Genomic DNA, 24,435 nt, shown 5'->3' with positions numbered 1-24,435 from the left:
GTGTGTCCCCTCCCCCGATGAAGAGGTGGTGGCGTCTCCACCTAGTAAAACCTCGCCCTGCCCTCTGGGTGAAGGCAAAACCCCAGTTTCTTGATGACTGCCTTCATATGAGGTTGGTGCTGCAGAGCTCAGGGTCCTGAGTCTGGATGTAATGAGGCTCATTGAGGTAGTGGTTTAGGGAGCTATAGATGCTGATGAGCACCAATAACATTCTTGAGACACTATCATGTTATATTAGTTAATGCATATAAAAAGGTAAACTGCATTTGCATGAACCCACTAGCTATTGGTGGAACAATTAATCTTAATTACAGTTTGGGGCTGCACCAGTTCAATCCATTCCATGGCCCTGGAGTATTCTGAACGAACATTTTTTTCCCAAATGCATAACATATCAAACTATGACTATATAGGGAAGCTAACCAGACAGTTCCTGCACGCAGCCCCTGAGACACGTAGTTAGCCTTGTTGATGTCATTGGTGAACACTGCTGCTGCAAGTCCATACATGGTATCATTTGCTCGCTCAATCACTTCCTCCATTGTTTTAAACTTCAGAATCTGCATCACTGGTCCAAAGATCTACAAGACAACGAAAACAAGAATGCATGTTAATTCTGCTATATTTAATATCACTTCCAACAGCCTCCTAGATTTCTAGGAAGCTCTGTTTTTGATAAAAGAGGCACAAACCCCCAATAATCGATACCTAGCAGGATAGTGGCTTTTCCGTGATATTTTCTGTTAATAAAAGATAGCCAGGTTTGGGCTAAAGGCTACAATCTAACTGGACAAGTTCAGGTAAAGCCAAACCATCAGATTGATGCATGAACAGTAAACTGAATTCTAAAATTAGATTACATCCTTGATATCAAACCCTAATGTCCGTAATCTATATTATTTTATAATGCTCCTGTGAGGTGCCTTGGGGCATTTTATTATGTTAAAGGTGCTATATAAATTTAAGTTGTCATGTTGTTTGTTTATCATTTTATCCATTTCTCATTAGTTTTTAAGGGAGTTTTGTACCAGAAGTTGTCAGCAAGGCCATCAAGTCTACTCTTTGTAACTGACAAATAGGAAAGGGTCAACAACCATGGCAAAATTACCATCAATTTATAGAAAAACAAGAATTTTTTTTCCTCTCCCTTCATTTAATAAATACTGTGATGCCGTGGTGGGTACTGTTCTATGGAGGCTAGTCTCCTTCATCCACAAATAGCTAATATTTATTTGTGTACCTTGACTGAGTTTGAACAGAGTACTCAAGTGCCCGAAACGGAAAGAAAGATCACAGCTGAGCAGAATTCTGAAGTGATAAATTTTTTTTAAACTAGTAAAACATTTAAGTCAAAATTGAGTAAATTTCAATTACTCAATGTGAATTTATTATAATTAAATATTTAAAAGCACAGTTGTGCTGGGAAATATTATCACCGGTTACACGTGGCAAGATCTCAAAAACAACAAAAATAACTTACATCTATATAACACATTTCATTAGTCTTCACTAAAGTAGTGAAACATCATGGATGAATATAGATATAAAACTAAGTACATGAACAGCAGAAGAGAAGATGATAAGGAGAAGAGAGCGATTAAGAGAGAAGTAAAAAAAGACAGAGGAACAATGAAGTTATCGAGAAATATTAAACAAAATAGTAAAATATTCCATGGATATATAAAGTTGCAATGGGAATAGGGCCATTAAAGAATGGTCAGGATAACATCACAGGCAGGGATAGTGGAATGGCAGGAATATTAAGTAAATTATGTAGCTTTATTATCTTACCAGAGGGACAGATTGAGTGACATCAGAAGACAAGATGAGAAATGATATAACTGTGTTTAAAATAAAGGATAAATATTAAATAAACTAATCAAACTTATAAAGGATAAACCCTGGTCTGGATGGAGTGCACCCACCCATTCTAAAGAATCTAGGAAAGAGACAGAAGCAGAATTACACATATTCCATACTGCATCTTTTTCTAATGAATTATCAGAGGACTAGCAGACAGCTAACTTTATACTTATGTTTAAATGGTTAGAACACATCCAGGAACTATAGGCCAGTCAGCTTAATATTGGTTGTAGGAAAAATAATGAAATCCCTACCTCAGGAGAAAATGGGAAAGCATCTAGAAATGAAAAATATTGAATAATCAACATGGGTTTCAAAAGGGAAAGTCTTTCTTCACTAAACTCATTGATTTATTTGAAGAGGTAACAGAGGATTGACACGGGTAATGTAGCAAATGTAATGCATCTAGATTTCCAAAAGGCCTTTGGTAAGGCACTACAAAACAGACTAATAAAGGTGGTCAGGACATGCGGAGTCAAGATATAATTAGCTGGATCAACTAAAGTAGCTGACTGAAAGACAAATGCAGAGAGTACTGGTAAAGGGTTGCCATTCAGAGTGCCTGAAAGTAGGAAATATTGTTCCACAAGGATCAGTGTTGGGACCACTGTTCTTCACAACTCATATTAATCATTTAGACTTTGGAATCAAAAACACAATATCTAAATTTGCGGACATTAAATTGGGAGGGATTGAAAAGTACTGAAGTTATGCTACACTTGAATCAAAATTGGTTTAGACAACACTCGGAGCACTGTGTACAGTTCTCATTGCCATTTTATGAATTTTATGTCCAGGTCTTGAAGCCACAAGCTTCTGCCAAAATACAGAGCATGTTATTAACTGAGTTAAGCTAACAACTTAACATTTCCAATGAAAATTTCCTGGGCACTAGATAAGGGAACAAATTGTTATCCATAGTCATAACCAAATAAACTGGGTGTGCGGGCTTACCTCTTCTCTAGCGATAATCATATCATCATTCACATCTCCAAACACAGTTGGCTGGATGAAGTACCCACGATCTGCTGCCACTCCTCCTCCACAGAGTAGTTTAGCTCCTTCTTTTTTTCCGCTACTAATGTATCCCAGAATCTTATTGAATTGTTCCTCATCCACCTGCATAACCAATCACCACCAGTTGTTAAATTCACAGAACTGTTCCAATGACCAGGGCTAAGCTAATAACCAAATGTTCATAATATTGAACAATTATTCAGCCATTGCTCAGCTGGGTCTTGGGACTTGAGTACAAAAAAAAGGCTAGCAGTGCAGTACTGAGGGCATGCCGCACAGTCAAAAAGTGCTGTCCATCAGAAGAGACGTGAAACTGAGGACTTGCCTGCCCTGTCAGGTGGGCATAAAAGATCCCATGGTACTATTTGGAAGAAAAGCAGGGAAGTTATCCTGTTTCTTGGCCAATATGAATCCCTCAATCAACATCACAAAAACAGATTACCTAGTTATGAACACATTGCTGTTTGTGGGACTTTGCTGTGTGCAACCTGGCTGCTGCATTTCCTAAATTATAACACAGTGACTACATTTCATTGGTTGTAAAGTGCTTTAGGATCTTTTGTGGTCATGAAAGGCGCTATACAAATGCAAATCTTTCTTTTCTTTCCATAAATGATTATCCTCTGGGAACTTAAGATTCCAATGAATATTTTCTGTTCCTATATTTAAAAGATCTTTCCTTTTCTGCTCCAAATTTTCTCCTCTGCCTCCTTGGAGGTTGCTATCTCTTAGTGGAGTTCAATTCTATTTGAATCATCTATTTTCCAATAAGTGGCCACTCTTCATTTGTGAATCTAGATGGCAAATGTTGGCAGACAATTCCAACATTATAGGCATCACAGCTACCAGATTTAAGAATATTTGCTTATTTGAAAAATGGAACACCATTAGCCAATTCTGAATGCAAGTAATAGCAGGAACTAAGATCACATGTAGCAATGATGTATCTTTTGAGAAAACATAAATCACTCCATTTGTTATGGCACAGTGGATAGTAAATGCTGAGCTGTTCAAATCCTAGAGGGAAACTTAAGACAACTGCCACAACTATTTTACAATTTGTTTTTATTTTGAGATGCATGCCTTGAACTCAGACTACCAAGTCTTATAGGTTTCTTACTAAATTAAACCTTTATTAATAAAATGTTAAGCACATACATAATACATAGGTCTACAATTCCTATAAAACTCCTAGCTCCCATAGTTAATCTAACTCCCAGTTACCTCCGTAAGGCAACAGTAGAACACAGATCTAAACAGTCCCAGGCAAAGCACACATCTCGGACAGTCGAATTCAAAGTGAGTTTTTCACAGCTTTGATTCCTTGTGGACAGCAGCTTGAGGCTTAGATGCTGGAGGCTTTTCACATTTGTTAGATCTTAGAATGCCTTCCCTTACACACAGCCTTCTCTCCTTTATGTAGATTTCTCCCTTTTCAATGTAAATCCCAATGTCCCAATATGTCTTTTCAACTCTACTTTTCTAATAATAAAATTGGTACTATGAAAGGTTTTTTTCATCAGTAAGATTTGGGAAAAATAAACATACTGTTTCTTAACTTCTCCTGGCTAGGTGAGACACCTTACCACCTCTGAAATTCACTACTCAGGTCTAAAAATGCAAGTTTTCCTTTTATACCATACATTCTACAACTTCAACCATGTTTACCTACTTAACACTTCAAACCTAGCTTGTCTTCTTACATCAAAACCTTCAAACCAGCTGTCTCTAATTCAATTAAGTCCCATACAGTATTCCTATCCTTACAATAGATTCCAACATTATGAAAATTATTATATTTTCCTGACACATTGATTTCTCTTGCTTTAGTTACATTCAGCATCACTGAAGCACAGCAAGGGGCAGTGATCCTTCTCATTGGCATCTCACCACAATTACATAGCTGAGTTTAGTGATTCTATTGCGGACACTAATATGAACTACTGGGACTGATCAGTGCTAATGCTATTGACCAAGTAATATATTGACTTCAGGGAAAAGAATAAAACAAAAACTATGGCTGCAATTTTATGTGGAGGCAGTGGCCTCACCCCTCTGGCTGAAAAGTAAAAATCAAAATTTAATTGGCTCAAAGCAGGGCTTTTGCCCTCATCGGAAAGGAGGTCTTACCTCAGTTTCCAGCCAATCAGATGATCTCCCCCCACCTCAGCCTGTGTGGACACCTCCTGCTGTGGGGAAAATCTCAGCTGCAGCAGGTTGAGGCCCTGAATGGCCATTAATTGGTAAACTTTTAGCAGAGGTAGGAGGTGCAAAGGTGCCCAATTTTATGCCCCATGCCACCCAATTTTACACCCCCCCCCACCCGACAACCCCACCTTGCTGTGGGACATATAATTCCAGCCTATGAATGTGATGGTAAAAAGACAATAGCAAACAAGATCTTTGTATAGCATGAGGGGCAAAGTGGTAGTGTTCATTAAATAGTAAATAAAAATAAAGGAAAACAGAAAGAGATTTTTGTAACTAGTTTTTCAGTTCCCTATACATCTACCTGTGGCCCCTGCTCATTCTTGGAGTCAAATGGATCTCCCACAGTACGAAGTTTTGCTCTTTCCACACTCTTCTCTACAAACTGATCGTAGATAGACTCTTGAACATATGTGCGAGATCCAGCAGAGCAGCACTGTCCTTGGTTAAAGAACAGAGCCATATGGGACTCCTCAACTGCATGGTCCACTGGAAAATTAGAGTAATCAGCATCAGTTAGAATATTTCTAAAAATAAATTTTGACAGAGGGGAGAAATCATTGTAATACAAAACACATTTTCAGTTTATTTAGAGATTGCTACGAGACAAAAATATTTTGGTTCAAAATTCTGGCCCAAGTTTCCTCCTCCAGCCCAATCTGCAGGATATTTGTTCTTTCAGGTCCTAGTTACTATTCTGATTGAAAAAGGAAGGGACAAGGCAAGCAACAAGATTGTAGGTCTCTGGAGTCTACAAGTATCAATCATGACTTTTTCCAAGACTCAAGCAGGTCAATTAACTTTCAATTCTGCTTCCCATCGCCATATCAAGATACATAATGAAGGTAATACATCAGCTTAACCCAGCTGGGAAACAAAGATCTTCTTTTAGATTGATTCTACATCTAAAAGATGAACCTTTAGTCCTGACCATTAACTTGGATATATGTAAATTCAAGCAATGTAATCAGACTGGATCAGCTTTTGATAAATTCTTATAGAAGTAAACATGATGTTCTGGAATAGAATTATCACCTTTCAAGTGCTATTATATTCACATGTGTTTACATATTAAATACATTTATAATAAATTATATTCATATTATATATTTAATATATTAAATGTACGTACGTTCAGCAGCAGCCCTAACAGCCATAAAGATCGAGTTTTACTGAATCTAACAGTTTTATGTCCTCTCCTCCCCACTTATAAACAAACACGGGATTAATGAGTTCTATAACAAATTAACTGTTCAAGTCACAAGTACAACAGCATTTCTTACGATCAGCATCAGAAAGGATAATGTTTGGGCTCTTCCCTCCGAGTTCCAGTGTCACCTTCTTTAAGTTACTTTTTCCTGCAGCCTGCTGGATCAGGTGACCAACCTGTGTGTGGAAGACAGGAATATGCTTTTGAAAAACATGCATCTTAAAAAAAAACAACTGTCAGCAGGAAGCAGTGAAATAGAAGAAATATTAGAATGTGTAGGGAAATATAATTCAAGAACCCAAAAGAAAAATTTCCAAAACCACCTCCAAAGTCAGAATTTATTCCTATAAAGTCTCTTATTTATTGCTGGTGGTGATGATCCACCAGCTCAAGTGACATCTACATGCCAAGTCAAAGCTATAAAACTCAAACTTCTTGGCCATTGAGCCAGAGTAGACAATCACCATCAAATCAATTAATTTCAGAGCTCAGAACTAAGAACAGGATAGTATCACTTACAGAACTGTTTGCACATAATGTGCATAGTTTGAAGCAATTTTTGGTAATAATACAGCAAAAGGAATGCTGGAAACACTTGGATTGGTCAGCAACTGAAGTGATAAACCGCTTTGCAGCAGGGCCATTATTGCATGGTGGAAAGCAATCAAACCCCCTCAACTAAAAGCTGTTACTTAATAGCCTATAAACTTATTGCACTAATTTGTCCAGTTAAATAGTGGATTACGCTTCCAGGATTTGTGCTGTGGTGCAATCTATTCACGAATGAGCTATTCGCTAATTCAATCCGTAACAAAATTCCAAGGTTTAATTTAAGAGGTTCCAGTTTCAAAACTGACCTCTGTGGATCCTGTGAATGCAACTTTATCAACATCCATATGTGAGGCAATGGCTGCTCCTGCAGTGTCTCCAAAACCAGGAATAATATTCACAACCCCTGGTGGGAATCCTGCCTGTTAAAGAGAAATGTGACACTAACATTAATAGAAATTAACAGAAAATCCTTTCCAACCAGACCTAATACAACAGTGATTTTCTGCCCTCATTGCATTATCTACTTTTCCAACTTGCTAAATAACAAACCATAAAGTTTGAACCGAAAATCTGACAGATGCAACCCTAGCAGTTATACCATGATTATGTTCACCAGTACCATCCCTGCTGAAATTTGCAGGGTGAGTGGGGGGTCACCTAGTTTACATGGGTGGACCTTGACACCTGAATGATCCTTCCAGATAGTAACTCAGGTATTCAAGGTACAGTGGTGCTTGAGCCCTTCTGTTCTCCCCTCTCCCTACGATGTTATTCATATGCTCTGTGGCTGATGCTTTGAAATGAAATTTTTGGAAAAGGAAATTGCCAGTTTGGACTGCTCTTCCCGTGGGTTATTTGCATTAATAAAGCGATGGAAGGAGTCACCAACAGTACTATCAAGTGGCACTTAGCAATAGTCTCTTCACTGATGCTTGGTTTGGGTTCTGCCAGAAACAAACCAGGCTTCATTACAGTCTTGGTATAAACATGGACACAAGGGCTGAATTCCAGAGGACCAGAGTGATCGCCCTTGACGTTTTAGGCAGCATTCCACCATGTATGACACCAAGGAGCCGAGTAAAACTGAAGTCAATCGGAATCAAAGGAAAAGCTCTTCAGTGGTTGAAGTCACATCTGGCACAATAGACGACAGCTGCAATGTTGGAGGTCAATCATCTTAGCCCTGGGAGGGTACCTTATGGCACAGTGCTAGTCCCAAATATCTTCAGCTGCTTGCTCAGTGATCTTCTTTCACAACCCTCCCCCCGCAACCTCCCCAACTACCCTCCATCATTAAGGTCAAATACGAGGCTGTTTGCTGATGATTGCAGTTTGCAGGTCATTTGCAATCCCTCAGATTTGTCAGCATTCAGCAAGACCTGGATAGACAAATGGCAAGAGTCTTGATATCAGATTTAAAGAGTTAAATTATGAGGACAAGTTACATATGCTTGGGTTGTCTTTTCATCAACTACAAGGCAGTCGGGAGTATGATTGAGAACACCCCAACTTTCTGAATGAGTGCAGTTACATAAACCGATAGCCAGAACAAAGCAGTCCACTTGATCAACAATTCACCCACTAGCCTAAATATTCATCCACTTTACCACCAGCATTTTGTGACTGCACTATGTACTATCCACAGGATACACTGCAGCAATGCACCAAGGCTTCATCAACAACACCTTCCCAACACCTTGAAGGACAATGGCAGCATCTCTAAACTTTCTCTCCAAATCACACTTCAACTGGACTTGGACCTATTTCATCATTCTTATTGCTGGATCAAAATTCTGAACTCTATCCAACAGTGGGAGTAACTTCAGCAGACAGACTGCAGGGTTTCAAGGTTACAGCAAACCACCTTCAAAGGCAATTCAGGATGGGCAACAAATGTTGGATCTTGTCAAATGATATCCACATTCAAAGAATGGACAAAAAAATACCCTCTGGGGCTGGCACACCATCTGACTCAACGTATCTGCTTTTAGTATTATGTGGGATCCTTTATGGGCCACTGAAGCAGGGATATCCAGCATTGGGAACTAGCCCCTTCCACAACATTAGCCTTGTAAAGAGCAGGCAGAGGCTTAGCCCTTTATAGGATCATAGGAAATCCCAAGTCAGCTCAGGAATGTCTTCTCTGGGCCCTGACTTTCTTCCAAACTGTTCCACCTGACTCTTGCTGCAGAAATCCAACGGAATGGGTGACAAAAGTCTGCTCAAAGTATTTTATGTATCAATCAGACCAGTGGATTGAGAACAGATGTGTTCAAAAGGTGACATCATATTTCCATCATCAGGTAACCCACAAGCACACTGCGGTAGCATTGTGTGCTATGCTAAAGCAACATTCAAAGAAACAGCAGGAGCCATTTCAGGTTCCTCCAACAGCAGCAACCTGTTAAACACTTAGGGACTGTATAAATCAGCATTTGTTTCTAGTGCAGTTTCCTTCCACTTTCTTCACACTGCACCTCCTCCAGTACAGAGAGTACCATAATACAGAATGAAACCAACCATCTGACGTTGTTACTCTGGTGCTGATCACTAAGAAATGTGACCATTGGTGAGCTGCCTTGTAATTCTCCATCCTTCACCAACAATCAAGATGTGGTCTCATCAATTTTCCATAGTCAGCAAACAAATCAATGAAAAAAAATCATTCTAGAGATGAATGTTGCAGGCAAGGCCAGTATTTATTGTCTATCCCTAATTGCCCTTGACAAGGTAGTGGAGAGCTGCCTTCTTGAACCACTGTAGTTCATGTGGTGTAGGTGTTTTTTCTATAGCAGTTTAAAGCAACTGGAGTGGCTTGCTATGTCATTTCAGAGGGCAGTTAAGAGTTAATCACACTGCAGCGGATCCAAAGTCAGGTGTAGGCCATCTGAGTAAGGATGACAGATTTCCTCCCCTGAACGATATGAAAGAACCATATTGTGAAGACACAAACCCAATAACCTATAAAAGACAGGCAAATGCAATTTTAGCACAATAGAATTTAATCACAGTTTTTTTTCACTTATATACTAAGGAACTTAGCCCAACCTCCTTGATTAAATTTGCTACATAGAGCGCTGTTAGTGGGGTCTGCTCTGCCACCTTCATCACCACCACATTTCCAGTTGCTAGTGCTGGTCCAAGCTTCCAGGCCTGCATTAACAGTGGAAAATTCCACTGAAAAAGAGATAGAAAATTGGAAGTTACTTATAAAAATACACAGTTATTACATTAATAATAATTCAAATACATGCAGGGATTATATACTTGATTGTAATTGTGAAACAAACTTTCCATGCTCCAGATTCAATAGACATTACCATTATTTTGGTGGCCATTTGCAACTAAATTACTGATGGTTTCAGGGCATATTTGTCACCTCATTGGAGAGAAACTAGCAGTCATGCAATTTTGGGGTTAATCAGAAGCTAACACGCTTCTCAAGTTTCAGACAAAGTAATTACTCTGGCTATTAGGTTAAAATCTGAGTATAAGGTGCAGATATGTTTATGGCAGTGACTTCTAATATTAAGTGATAGATGAACCAGTTTAAAGTTCGAAGCTTTAAAGAGCAAAAAGCAGTTTTGAAGAATTACATATTGTCTGGGAAAAATTAGAATTTATTAGAAAACAATCACTTAAATAAAGATTGGTTAACAACAGACAGTAGATCTGCAACCGCTGTTTTACTCCTCCGCCTAACCTCTAAGGTTTTTCCCACACCTTTGCTAAATTGCTGTGTTAGTTTCTCAGAGTGACTATCGACAATACAACAAGGCTCTTAGCACGTGCATTTCCTTTTTTTTGAGAAAGGATGACATCAAGGCCCTCTTTGATAATTGTCTCCCCTTGTGCATATTATAGTCCTCCTTCCCAAATATTCACAATTGTTTGAAATTTAAGATTTAATGTCCCAAGAATGAAAAAAATATGACACCTATCATTTTGAAATCTGGGCGAGTAAAAACCGTAGCTTCTAATCAATTACATCACGTATGCTGCCATTTTACATTTCCGTTTAGACAGTTAAAATGACAGCGGCTAGTGGTTTAAAAAGTTTAAAGTTACATAACAGTAAGATGGCTTATGACATATTGTTAGCAAACTATTCTCTTATAGCGATTCTCAAAACTGTGGTCTGTAGACTGTTCAGCAGGTCCATGAAACAATGTAAAAGGGACCAGTTACTGCAATAGCATGAGCCAGACTTCCTCAGTTGGCTGTTGCAATTACTGACAGTATCTAAATAGTAGAAATGCCGCATACTAGGAAGCATGTCGGTGATATTTTAGTGCCAACAGGTCAATAAACAGCAGAAGGGAGTGGAAAAATCCTGAAACGCTCAGGAGCTAGTAGCTATGCAGTGAATAGGCAAGTGGTGGAGGATCACAACTGGAACAGTGTCAGTGTATTCAACAGCAGCCACTGAGCCTTAATCCACTCCAGGTAGTGCAGGGAGGTGTCATGCAGTGAAGTATTCAACAGCCATGTGGCTGAACCTGTGAGGATGCCTTTCAGCTGAAGGGATGATAAAAATTTTCACATCACTAATCACACTAATGTTCACTAAATCAGACAGTCCCAGAAAAATTTCATGCAAATCCCTTTAGCACGACACTTAATGAAGTTTACATTCAGAAATGTAAATGCACTAGAAGGTTATTGTATATAATATAGATGGGTGGAGGGTTTGTGAAAACTAATCTGGTCAAAAAGGGGTCCTCCAACCAAATAATTTTAAGAACCTAATAATTTAAGTCAAAACGGAAAGCAATCTTTATTTTTCATCAGTCCCTCAACCTGCCCAGTAAAATTTCTTCACTGATCACTCACCGGGATGATTTGCCCACACACACCAACTGGCTCATGACGTGTATAGCAGAAGTAGTTTCCATCTATGGGAATAGTCCTACCATGATATTTATCAGCCCAGCCGGCATAGTACCTATGAGAAATTCAGCAAGGTTTAAGGGATATTTTCAAGTCATGCCATTAAACAAGTAGTGGAAAAAATTTGTTCAAGTTGCATGGCACATCGCAGACCGTGTCAATCCGCCACAGGGTGAATAACACTGTGGGATGATACTTGCATGGGTTCCTTCAATGGTATCAATGAGGAACACCACATGGGCCTTGCAGTACCATCCTGCGACACTATCTACCCCCAGGAAATTGACAATTCTGCGTAGCACTACTTATGTGAATAAATTTTCCCCCTGTTGTGTTATGGTGTCCTCTAAGAAAATAAAGCGAAAAGGGGCCTGGCTAGTACCACTTAAAGCTAATCTGTGTGACTTAAAGCTAGACTGCACCTTATAAAAGGGGAGATACTTCCTGGCTGCAAGGTGCTTGGAGTTGTGGCTGAAGAGAACTTGACTGGGGAAAGAGTGAAGAATGGCACAATGGGAGTGCAGGCTGCAAGGTTTTTGGACCCTGCACTGAGGTCTTGGTAGAGCAAGTGGAAAGGAAGAGAATTGTCCTGTATCTATGGGCAGAGGATGGAATGGAAGCCCTCCAGACACATGGTCAAAAGGCAGTGGGAGCAGACAGCTGTGGATGTCAATGCCAGGAGTCAAGTCTCGGGGACCACTGGATATAGTGCTATAAGAAGTCCAATAACCTCACACGAGTAGTCAAGATCAGTGAATGCATCTTCAAATGCTACATCCTACCAATTGCACCAGTAGCCTCAGGCACTGCTCAAATCACCACTCACCTACTAACAATCTCCACCAATCAGGCCTCAACCAAAATTCATCTCACCCTCACATTGAACATTGCTACAAGCCTCACACTCATCAAGAGTTCATGCACACCATGACAGCCACATCAACTAAACATACTGCAACTCAATGACACACTCCCCTCTGAGGAAAAGGTGGCATAAAAGTGGGGGCAGCAGGTTAAAGTGTGTAACAGAACTTGCAGGGTATCGCAGCTGTCCAGCAAGCTATCCTCTAACAGATTACTAGGATTGCTTAAGTCAGGTCTGCGGAGTGGCAGTGATTCCATGGAGTGTGAATTTTGCAGCCCTTGCCTCATAAGAAAATAAGAGCTCGCAGCAGGGGCAGGGTCTTCAGCCATTCAATTAGATCATTCTGATTGTGGCCTTAACTCCACTATTTTGCCTCCCCTGACCCCCTCCCTTCCCACCCCACAAATAACCCTAGAATCCCTTGAAGATGAAAAATCTGTCCAATTCAGTCTTGAATGTATTCATATCCCACCCTCCACTGCTCTCTGGGGAAGGGAATACGAAAGGCAAGGCTAATGACCATCAGAGATGAAATTCCTCATCTCCGTCTTAAATGGGAGACCCCTTATTTTTAAATGATGGTTCCTAGTTCTAGATTTTCCCATGATGGAAAACATCCTCTCAGCATCTACCCTGTCAATCCCCCTCAGAATCTTATGTTTCAATAAGATCACCTCTCCTTCTAAACCCCAATGAGTATAGGCCCAACCTGCTCAACCTTTCCTCACGAGACAGCCCATTAACCTGTTCATACCAGGAATCTAGCCTACTGAACTTTCTCTGAACTGCTTCCAATGCAAGTATATCCCTTCTTAAGTAGAGACCAAAACTGTATACAGTATTCTGGGTGTGGTGTTACCAATGTGTTGTACAGTTGATTCAAGATTTCCCTTATTTACTCTATCGCCTTGCAATAAAGGCCAACATTCCATTTGACTTCCTAATTACCTGCTGTACTTTGTGATTTATGTAAAGGGACACCCAAATCCCTCTGTATTGCATCATTCTGCAGTCTCTCTCCACTTAAATAATATTCTGCTTTTCTATTCTTCCTGCCAAAGTGGACAACCTCACATTTTCCTACATTATATTCCATTCATCACATTTTTGTCCACTCACTTAATCTATTTATATCGCTTTGTAGAGTCTTTGTATCCTCCTCTCAACTTGCTTTCCTAATTAACTTTGTATCCGCACCATCAGCAAATACAAGTCATTAATATAGATTGTAAATAGTTGAGGCCCCAGCACTGGTCCGCATGGCACTCCACTAATTACAGTTTGCCAAGTTGAAAATGACCCTTTTATTCTGACTGTTTCCTGTTAGTTAGCCAATCCTCATCCTCTCCATGCTAATATATCACCCTCAACACTATGAGCTCTTGTCTTGTGCAGTGACCTTTTGTGGCATCTTATTGCATGCCTTTTGGAAATCCAAATATGCTACATCTACTGGTTCTCCTTTAGCTACCCTGCTTGTTACATCTTCAAGTTATAATAAAATGTATTTTTTATTCATTCATTTGGGCATGTGGGCATCGCTGGCTAGGCCAGCATTTATTGCCCGTCCTTAATTGCCTTTGAGGAAGTGGTGGTGAGTTACCTTGAACTGCTGCAGTCTATGTGGTGCAAGTATATCCACAGTGCTAAAAGGGAGGGAGTTCCAGGATTCTGACCCAGCAGTGGAGGAACAGCAATATAGTTCCAAGTCAAGATGATGTGGGGCTTAGAGGGGAACTTCCAGGTGGTGTTCCCATGCATTGCTGCCCTTGTCCTTCTAGATAGTAGCAGTTTTTAGTTTGGAAGGTGCATTCAAAGGAGCCTTGGTGAGTTCCTGCAATGCATCTTGCAGATGGTACACATTATTTCCACTATGCATTGATGGTGGAGGGAGTGAATATTTGTGGATGGGGTGCCAATCAAATGGGCTGCTTCATCCTGGATGGAGTCAAGCTTCGAGTGTTGTTGGAGCTGCACTCATCCAAGCAAGTGGAGAGTATTCCATCACACTCCTGACTTGTGCCTTGTAGATAGCGGACTGACTTTGAGGAGTCAGGTGGTGAGTTACTCGCCACAGGTTTCCTAGCCTCTGACCTGCTCTTGTAGCCACAGTATTTATATGGCTGGTCCAGTTCAGGTTCTGGTCAATGGTAACCCCAAGATGTTGATAGTGGGGGATTCAACGATGGTAATGCCATTGAATGGCAAGGGATGATGGTTAGATTCTCTCTTGTTGGAGATGGTGATGGGTGGCATACTAGTGCCAGGCAATGTTACTTGCTGCTTATCAGCCCGAGCCTGGATATTGTCCAGGTCATGCTGCTTTTAGACATGGACTGCTTCAGCATTAGAGTCACAAATGGTGCTGAACATCAGCAATGTTTGAACATCAATTACACAAACACAATTTCCCTTTCACAAAACCATGCTGACTCTGCCTGATTGTATTATGATTTTCTGGATACCAGGAACTTACTTCCTTAATAACAGTTTCTAGCATTTTCCCCCAATGACAGATGTCACACTAACTGGCTATAGTTTCCTGCTTTCCTTCTCTCTCCTTTCTTGAATAGAGGTGTTACATTTACAATTTTAAAATTTGGTGGGATCTTTCCAGCATATTTTGGAAGACTATAACCACCCACTATTTCTGCAGTTACTTCTTTTAAGACCCTATTTTTTGCAGTGTGACCATCACAGTATCTTCTTGGCCAAGGACAGAGGGAAAGTAAAGTGTGGGCCTGTTGGCGGTTGGGAAATTAGAGATGCAGTTATTGATACCACATTCAGATGAGTGCTACATGGACAATCCAGGCAGAAAGAGGCACTCAGCCTCCTGCTCCTTAGGTGCTCAGTGTAAAACTGATGGCAAGGATACAGTGGATCACAAATCTTGACACCTGCCCTGCGGGTATGGCACAGCTCCTCCCAAGTGGTCCATGCAGCAGCAACTTTGTTTCAGCATGCGAATGGTCTGCCCCATCATGTTTTATGTGCCACATGGCTCTCATTGTATGCATATTGCAGACATGTGCATGGGTTGCAAAGTCAGCAGATAGCCCTTGTCACTAACTGTTGCATGCACACAGTACAATGCTCCATCCTAGGGATTTTACAAATTGCTTTTTCAAGTGCAGGCTGATGTTGGACATCCTCCATACTCATTTAGTTGCAGAGAAGACAATTGCTAGTCTCGTCTTCATTTCAGTGCCGCTTTCCCCATTTGTTGTCACTTTTGATCTCAGAAATTGAAATGATCTACATTTGCAATGATTGCAGAGAGAATTGTCACACTTTTCTCACCATGAATTGTCATCAGCTGTCTTTTGCTGTTGATGCTCAACCCAAATTTTAGACTTTACTTTCTCAGCCATTATAGATTGTTCTTGCTTGTCTTAGGCCATTAGGGCAGTGTCATCAGCATATCTGATGTTTCTGATGCTGTATCCACCAATACTGGTCCCAAGATGTTCCCAGAGAACAGAGCTGACTTCTGTCATGATCTTTTCTTTCAGAAGTAGTGGTTAAAGCAGACATTGTCTAATTCCTTTGCGAAAACTGAATAGTTCTGTTGTGTCACCAAGTACATACACTACACCTTTTGCTTGTTGCAAAGTCTCTGAGTGAGCCAGATCTCTGAATGAGCCAGATTAAGTGATGTGGTACTCCAAATCCATTTAGTGTTTTCCATTGCTCTACATGGTGGACCAAGTCAAAGGCCTTTGCATAGTTAAAAATGGATAACATGTTACAACTTCTTTATAAGAAAGAAAATTCCCACACTGAATCCTTTCTTTCAAAATTAGTACTTCCAGGGATCTATACAATTGATGAAGCAATAAGGTTGGAAGACCAGAGAAGAATTCCATCCATAATCGATAAACTGAACCCAGAGATTGAGAGCTTGTTATATACTTGAGTACAGTACAGTTCTGTGGTTTGCGGGGGTTACATTACCACAAAATCTCATAAAAGGTGAAATCACAAATGATGAACATAATTTACAACGGGACTCAATTAGATAGGTTCCAGCCATCCTAAAATTTGACATGTATAAAGAATCGAAGGTAATAAAAATGTTTTTCATAAATGAGAAATTTACTGAAGAAATTGTCTAACAAAGCAATAAAACAAGAACAATGTAAAATTTGTCGCACTTACAGTATTGACACTGTATTCCCTGGCCAGCATAGTAGCACTTGCACCGTTTTTCAGTCTATCTAAATTGTCACTTTTTGGGCAAGTGTCATCACTTTTCTAAGGTACTTACTGCTTGGTTCTGACTCACTCATTTTTAAATACTGTATAGGCATAAAGATTGCCCAGATACTGCACTGTGATCAGGCATTAGATCACAACAAGAAGAAACACACATGTGCAAACAGTGAAAATGATGCATGCAGTTCCAACTGCAGGAAATACACCACGGACACATTCCTTTTTTAATTTTCATTTAGGCGGTTTTTCTTTTTTGTGGTACAGTATTTTCTAAAGTTGGCTTCTGCAGTATTTTTTTTTAAACTGCAGATAAATGAACATTTGGGCCTGCAATGGGTGATCTGGTATACAGAATGTGTCCATGCCAGCTCTTTGATAGAGCTACCCAACTGATGCCATGCCACTGCTCTTTTTATAAAAAATTCTTTCATGGGAGATGAGCATCGCTGGCAAGGCCTGTATCTGTTTGCCTATCCCTAGCTGCCTTGAGAAGGTAGTAGTGAGCTGATGCCTTGAACTGCTGCAGTCTATCTGGAGTGGGCAATAGCCATGCAAGTTTCTTCCATGCACCTGTATATCCAATTCCCTGTTGAATCTGCTTCCACCAATACTTTAGGCAGTGCACAGCAGATCACAATAATTTGCCGAGTAAAATAAATGTTTCCTCATTTTGCCTCTGGATTTTTCTCAATCACCTTAACTCTGTCCCCCTGACTACTGACCCTTCTGCCACTGGAAAGTTTCTTCTTATTTACTCCATTAAAACTCCATGATTTTGAACAAGTCTATCAAATCTCCTCTTATCTTCTTCTGCTTCTAAGGTTGTCATATCACGACATAACTGAAGTCCCTCATCCCTAGTACTACTGCAGTAAATCTCTTCTGCAACCTCTCTAAGAGCTTGACATCCTATCTAAAGTGTGGTGTCCAGATACCTTCCAAATAACAGTTTTTGTTTTTCTTATTTTAAACAACAATATGAAGAATCACCGCAACAGCATTATCTACTGTAACAGCTTCATTACTTTCTGAGCAATTCCTGACTGCATTCAAATCCAAAAAGTACCTACATCAATGTAAGTCTACACGTAGCAATGTGGAAAAGGACCACTACTCAGTCCTCCATTGTGTCAAACAAATATTGTAGTTCAAAATTGAAACAGTTATCTTTTCCAGGGTCAAACTCTGATACTAGAATAGCCATGACCTTCAAATAAAAACACTAATTTGCGATACAGCAACATTTTATATATTTTTTCCTAGGTAACTGTTAATTCGTAAAAGGCTATAAATACAATTATGAGAGAATTTCTTAGAACAATCCTTTTTAGACAACATTGGTGAAATCCACGTGGAGGCAGCTTTGAGGTAGGAAATTTTGGTAGTTGCTTGTATACCTAACATGTTCCCACCTCCCAGCTATCTTGCTGGAGGTGGGGTCAGACATCCATCTTAAGGCACCCTTACGATCTCTCACCTACGTCGGTAGCACCCACTTTTCCCAATGGGGCTGCTGGCCGCCCATAGCATCAGGCACTCCAATTGGCCCTCATCTGCAGAGCCTGTTCACCACCCCTAATTGGATGGGCCTCCCAGAGGTAGCTTAATTGGCTGCCTCTGGAAGATTGTGCAATGTAGGTGGATAGGACTCAGGTACCATCAGTGTAGGGACCCATATATGGTCCCAATGCCCAAGAATCTTCTAACTTGAGAAGACTGCTCATTATTTTTAAAAGTAATTCAAACTGATTTAAAAAGAATTCAAGGCAGAATGTTTAGGGTAAACAGGACAGCTTTTTACAGATCAGTGGATGAGTCACTTTGTCTCATTAAATACTGGACTCTTTAAAAGGAACGCTTTAATCTTTGTTGAGAACACTAACAACTTACTGGGGAAAGTGTGGGCTGTACCATCAGGACAGTCTACACCTGAGCCATGTTGGGACGAGTGTTCTTGCGAATTGCATAACTGGGGAAGTAGAAAGGGTTTTAAATGAAATCATGGGGGCAAGGGATCAAACATGGGAAGATGAAGTAAATTAAAGAGTACAGACAAGGCAAGAGAGGAAGGTATTAATTTGGGAAATGATAAACAGACCATGACAGGAAGAGATAGAGGGTACAAGTCTAAGAGTAAGCCAATAGATAAGACTAGAGGTTACAAAAATAATAAGGACAAAACTTAAGGCTCTGTATCTGAATGCATGTAGCATTTGAAACAAAACAGATGAACTAACAGAGCAAATAGAGATAAATAAGTACAATCTAATAGCTATTACAGAGATATGGCTAAAGGATGGGATAGATTGGGACCTGAACATTGAAGGGTATCTGACTTTTAGGAAGGATAGAAGTTAGGAAAAGGTAGAGGTATGGCTCTGTTAATTAAAGACGACATTAACACAATAGAAAGGGATGGCCCAAGTGCAGGAAACCAGATTATAGAAGCGGTTTGGTTAGAGATGAGGAATGATAAAGGCAAGAAGTCACTTGTGGGAGTGGTGTATAGACCCCCTAATAGTAATCAAAGAAGAAATAGTGGGAGCCTGTCAGAAAGGTATAGCGATTATCATGGGGGATTTAGTCTACATATAGACTAGAAAAATCAGCTGGACAGCATAGATGACGAATTCATAGAATGTTTTCAGGATAATTTCTTAGATCAGCATGTTCTGGAGCCAATGAGGGAGCAGGATACACTGAATCTGGTATTGTGCAATGAGATAGGATTAATTAATTACCTCAGTGAAGGCACGCTGAGGGAGCAGTGATCATAATATGATTGAATTTTACATCCAGCTTGAGGGAGGGAAGACTGGGTTTAACACTAGTATTTTAAACTTAAGGTCAATTATGAGGGCATGAAAGCAGAGCTAGCGAAAGTGAGCTGGCAAGTTAGGTTAAAGGATAGGTCAATATAGATCCAGTGGCAGACTTTTAAAGGGATATTTCAGAATACACAGAATAGATACATTCCAACAAGGAAGAAAAATTCCAAGGCGAGGATCCACCATCCATGGTCACCTAAAAACATTAAAGGTAGTATCAAACTTAAAGAAAATGCTTATAACTGTGCAAAGTTGTGTGGCAGGTCAGAAGATTGGACAGAATATAAAAAACAGCAAAGAATGGCTAAAGGATTAATAAGGGAGGAAAAAATTAGAGTACGAGAGAAAGCTAGCCAAAAATACAAAGATAGATAGTAAGAGTTTCTATAGCTATTTAAAAAAGAAAAAAAAATGTTAAACAAAGTGACCATTGGTCTTATAGAAGGCAAATCTGTGGAATTAGTAATGGAAAATGAGATGGCGGATGAATTGAATAGGTATTTTGCATCGGTCTTCACTATAGAGGATACAAGTAACATCCCAGAAATATCTGTAAATTAGGAATTGGAAGGGAGGGAAGAACTCAAGAAAATTACAATCACCAGGAAAGTGGTACTTAACAAATTGTTGGAACTGTGAGTTGACAAGTCCCTTGGTCCTGATGGATTTCATCCTAGGGTTTTAAAAGAAGTGGCTAGTGAGACAGTTGATGCGATGGTTTTAATTTTTCAAAATTCACTAGATTTGGGGAAGGTTCCATTAGATTGGAAAATAACTAATGTATTCAAAAAAGGAGGGAGACAGAAAGCAGGAAACTATCGACCAGTTAGCTTAACATCTGTCCTGTGGAATATGCTAGAAGCTATTATTAAAGCTTTTATAACAAGGCACTTAGATAAATTCAAGTTAATTAGGCAGAGTCAACATGGCTTTGTGAAGGAGAAATCATGTTTAACCAATTTATTGGAGTTCTTTGAAGTAGTAACGGGTGCTGTGGGTAAAGGGGTACCGGTGGATGTGCTGTACTTAGATTTTCAGAAGGCATTTGATAAAGTGCCTCATCAAAGATTATTGTGAAAAATAAAAACTCATGTTGAAGGGGGTAACATATTAGCATGGAAGAAGATTGTTTCCTGTTAGCTAGCCAGAGTAGGCAAAAATGGCTCATTTTCTGATTGACAAGATGTAATGAGTGGTGTGCCATAAGGATCAGTGTTGGGGCCTCAACTCTTTACAATTTATATAAATGGTTTGGATGAAGGGACCGATGATATGGTTGCTAAATTTGCAGAGGACACAAAAGTAGATAGAAAATAAGTTGTGAAGAGGATGTAAGGAGGCTACAAAAAGGATATAGATATGTTAGGTAAGTGGGCAAAGATCTGGCAAATGGAGTGTAACATAAAAAAGAGGTGAGGTTGTCCATTTTGGCAGGATGAATAAAAAAAGGCATATCTAAACAGTGAGAGATTGCAGAGTGATCTGGGTGTCCGCATGCATGAATCACAAAAAGTTAGTATGTAGGTGCAGCAAGTAATTAGCAAAGCTAATAGAATGTTATTGTTTATTGCAAGGGTAATTAATACAAGAGTAGGGAGGTTATGCTTCATGTACAGGGAATCGGTGAGGCCACATCTGGAGTACTGTGTACAGTATCAGTCTCCTTATTTAAGGAATGATGTAAATGCATTAGCAGTTCAGAGAAGGTTTACTAGATGAATCCCTGAAATGGGCAGATTATCTTATGAGAAAAGGCTGGACAGGATAGGCTTGTATGCACTAGAGTTTAGAAGAGTAAGAGGCGACTTGGTTGAAAAACATAAGATCCTGAAGGAACTTGACAGGGTAAATGTGGAAAGGATATTTCCTCGAGGGAGACTCTAGAACTCAGGGTCATGGTTTCAAAATAAGGGGTCACTTAGGACAGAGGTGAGGAGAATTTTTTTCGCTCAGAAGGTTGAGACACTTTGGAATTCTTTGCCCCAACTACCATTTGAGGACGAGTCCTTGAATATCTTTAAGGCAGAGGTAAATGGATTCTTGATAAGCAAGGGGGTGAAAGGTTATCAGGAGTAGGCAGCAATCAGGTTAAAATCAGATCAGCCATGATCTTATTGAATGGAGGAGCAGGCTTGAGGGGCAAGTGGCCTACTCCTAATTTGTATGTTCGTAATCTTTACATAGTCAGGCAACACTATTATATAAACTCTTAACAAAAGGAAGAAAGTGGAGAGGCTACGTAAAGTAATACATGTACCTGAGACATTTAATAACCAAACTTAGGTCTGCCATGTAGGCTATGTGGTATGGCTTTCCATTGTCCAATGTCTCCAGTGACTGAAAAACAGAAAGGAATTACAATTAAGTGGCTGCCATCAGATCAGAGACACCTGCAAACACATCAGTCCCTCCCAAGATTAGCCTTCTGTCTGACCACAAGGGCTAGCCAGCATGTTTCCAACTAACACACAAATCAACACTACAGTAATAAAATTTACTTATCACTTATGAGAGTGCTGTTGATTTAATCTAAAACATCCCAGTGACTCAAATAGATTGTTATCTGCAATGACTTCTCTTCTCACTCCTCAAGCCCAGTTCCCTTAACCTTGCAGGGGCCTGCCAGCTAGGCCCCATCGATACCCTGGACTTAAAAAAAGGAGCTAACGGAGGCTGGACTTCTTCAGGCCTGTATTCCCAATCTGCTTGGCTGGCAGCTCCAAGGTGGGACTTCCTCCCTAGATGGGGGTCGAAATCTTGCCCTTAGCCAGTTAACACCCCCCGAGCATTAAATGGCAGCTGGTATATGGGGATGCGTTCCCTGTTGACTCTTCAGGTGGGAGGGCAGAAAACCCCGCCATCTGAAAAATCCTGCCCATGGTGACAACCAAAAAAGAGAGATTAAAATACTTGAAGGAACTTTAGAATGGAATTTGGGAATGCCCTGATAAAAAAAGAGTTTTGACAAATCTTCTGTAAACATCACAGCAGAGAAAGTAAAGTGGGCTACCAAGTTCAACAAAACCACAGTTCCTTACACAGAGAACTTACTGCCAAATATGCTCTATCGCGCTCAAAGAGATCAGCTAGACGGTTTAGAAGGACCCCTCGATGCGATGCATCCATTAATCGCCATGGCGATCCAAATCTAAATGCTTCTTTTGCTGCCTTCACAGCTTTATTCACATCATCCTGTGGACAGATTAAACAGAGCACATGAGCCACACAGCACCGACAGAAAGAAAGAAGAGCATCTGACAATAGTCAAGGAAACACTCATTTAAGTGACTATGCCAGTTACCAAAAATTGAAAACCCAAAACAATTTTTAAAATACATTCACTGACTCACTTGTTAACTAAATTTTAGCCACTTGCGTTCTAAATGAATACCTGTCAACACATTTCATAGTATAGGAGGAAGCCATCTGGTCCATTGTACCCATCGTATCTCTTTGAAAGAGCTATCCAAATAGTCCCCATTCCCCAGCTCTTTCCCGTGCAGATTTTTCTATTTCAATTGTTTATCCAAGTTCCTTTTGAAAATTACTGAATTTGTCAACACCCTGTCAGGGTGTTCCAGATATCAACAATTTTTTTCCACTCATGCCATCTCTTTTTTTTTGTAAATTATCTTAAACCTGCGTCCTCTAGTTACCAACCCTTCTGAAAACAGTTTCTCCTTATTTACTCCATCAAAGCCCTTCATGATTTTCAACACTTCTATCAAATATGTCTTAAACCTTCTCTCTTCTAAGGGGAAAGAACAAGTCTAGTTTCTCCAGTCTATTCACATAACTGAAGTGTTTCATCACGGCATAATTCTAGTAAATCTCCTCCTATACCTGTTCGAACACCTTCACTTTCTTCCTAAAGTATGGTACCCTGAATTGGCCAAAATACTCCAGTTGGGATCTAACCAGTGGTTTAGAAAGGTTTAGCCTAATTTCCTTGCTTTTCTACTCTATGCCTTTATAAACAAAGTCAAAGATCCCATATGCTGTTTCAAACAGTCTTCTTAACTTGTCTTGGTACCTTCAAAGACTTGAGTATTTACACCCTTAGGATACTTCCAGTATAGGCCACTGAATAAACAGTCATAGAATCATAGAATGGTTGCAGCACAGATGGCCGCCTATTGGCACAGTGTGTCTATGTTGTATTCTCTGCAAGAATTGACCTAGTGCCTCTCCCTACCTTTTCCCCATAGCAATTTTTTTCTCTCCAGGTATGACCCACTTCTCTTTTGAAAGCTATGACTGAATCTGCTTCCATCACACTTCAGAAAGTGTATTCCAGATCTTAACCACTTGCCGCATAGAAAAATTTTCCCTCATGTTGCCATTGCTTCTTTTGCCAATCACCTTAAAATTGTATGCTCTGGTTCTCAATCCTTCCACCAATGGGAACAGTTTCTATCCATCTACTTTGGCCAGACACCTCATGATTTTGAATACCTCCAGTAAATCTGCTCTAAACCTTCTTTTTCCCCCAAGGAGAATAGTCCCAGCTTTCCAATCTAGATACATAACTGAAGTTCCTCATCCCTAGAACCATTCTCATGAATCATTACTGTACCCCTTCTAATGCCTTCACCTCCTTCCTAAAGTGTGGTGCCCAGAACTGGACACAATACTCTGGTTTTGAGGCTGAACCAGTGTTTTACAGAGGTTTATCATAACTACCTTGCTTTAATACTCTATGCCTCTATTTATAAAGCCTCACATCCTGTATGCTTTATTAACCACTCAACATTCAATAATTTGCTCTAATGCACCCTAGGTCC

At 40.0% G+C, this 24,435-nt stretch overlaps 1 protein-coding gene across 3 annotated transcripts in view; it reads right to left on the bottom strand.

The window, feature by feature from the left end:
• The window catches only part of LOC121285718 (aldehyde dehydrogenase, mitochondrial-like), a 46,663-nt gene that overhangs the window by 3,695 nt on the left and 18,533 nt on the right, over positions 1-24,435 (bottom strand). For all 3 annotated transcript variants that reach the window (XM_041202429.1, XM_041202430.1, XM_041202428.1), the window contains exons 3-11: positions 22,703-22,843; positions 21,909-21,988; positions 11,684-11,795; positions 9,899-10,027; positions 7,156-7,269; positions 6,372-6,474; positions 5,393-5,577; positions 2,818-2,982; positions 424-581 (exon numbers count right to left, since the gene is read on the bottom strand). In XM_041202429.1, coding sequence (XP_041058363.1) covers positions 424-581; positions 2,818-2,982; positions 5,393-5,577; positions 6,372-6,474; positions 7,156-7,269; positions 9,899-10,027; positions 11,684-11,795; positions 21,909-21,988; positions 22,703-22,777 — 1,121 coding nt within the window. In that variant the 5' untranslated portion in view covers positions 22,778-22,843. The remainder of the gene's footprint in view (positions 1-423; positions 582-2,817; positions 2,983-5,392; positions 5,578-6,371; positions 6,475-7,155; positions 7,270-9,898; positions 10,028-11,683; positions 11,796-21,908; positions 21,989-22,702; positions 22,844-24,435) is intronic.

The sequence above is a fragment of the Carcharodon carcharias genome, chromosome 13 (genome assembly GCF_017639515.1).
Source record: "Carcharodon carcharias isolate sCarCar2 chromosome 13, sCarCar2.pri, whole genome shotgun sequence".
NCBI lineage: Eukaryota > Metazoa > Chordata > Chondrichthyes > Lamniformes > Lamnidae > Carcharodon > Carcharodon carcharias.
This window is presented reverse-complemented; position numbering and strand designations above follow the sequence as displayed.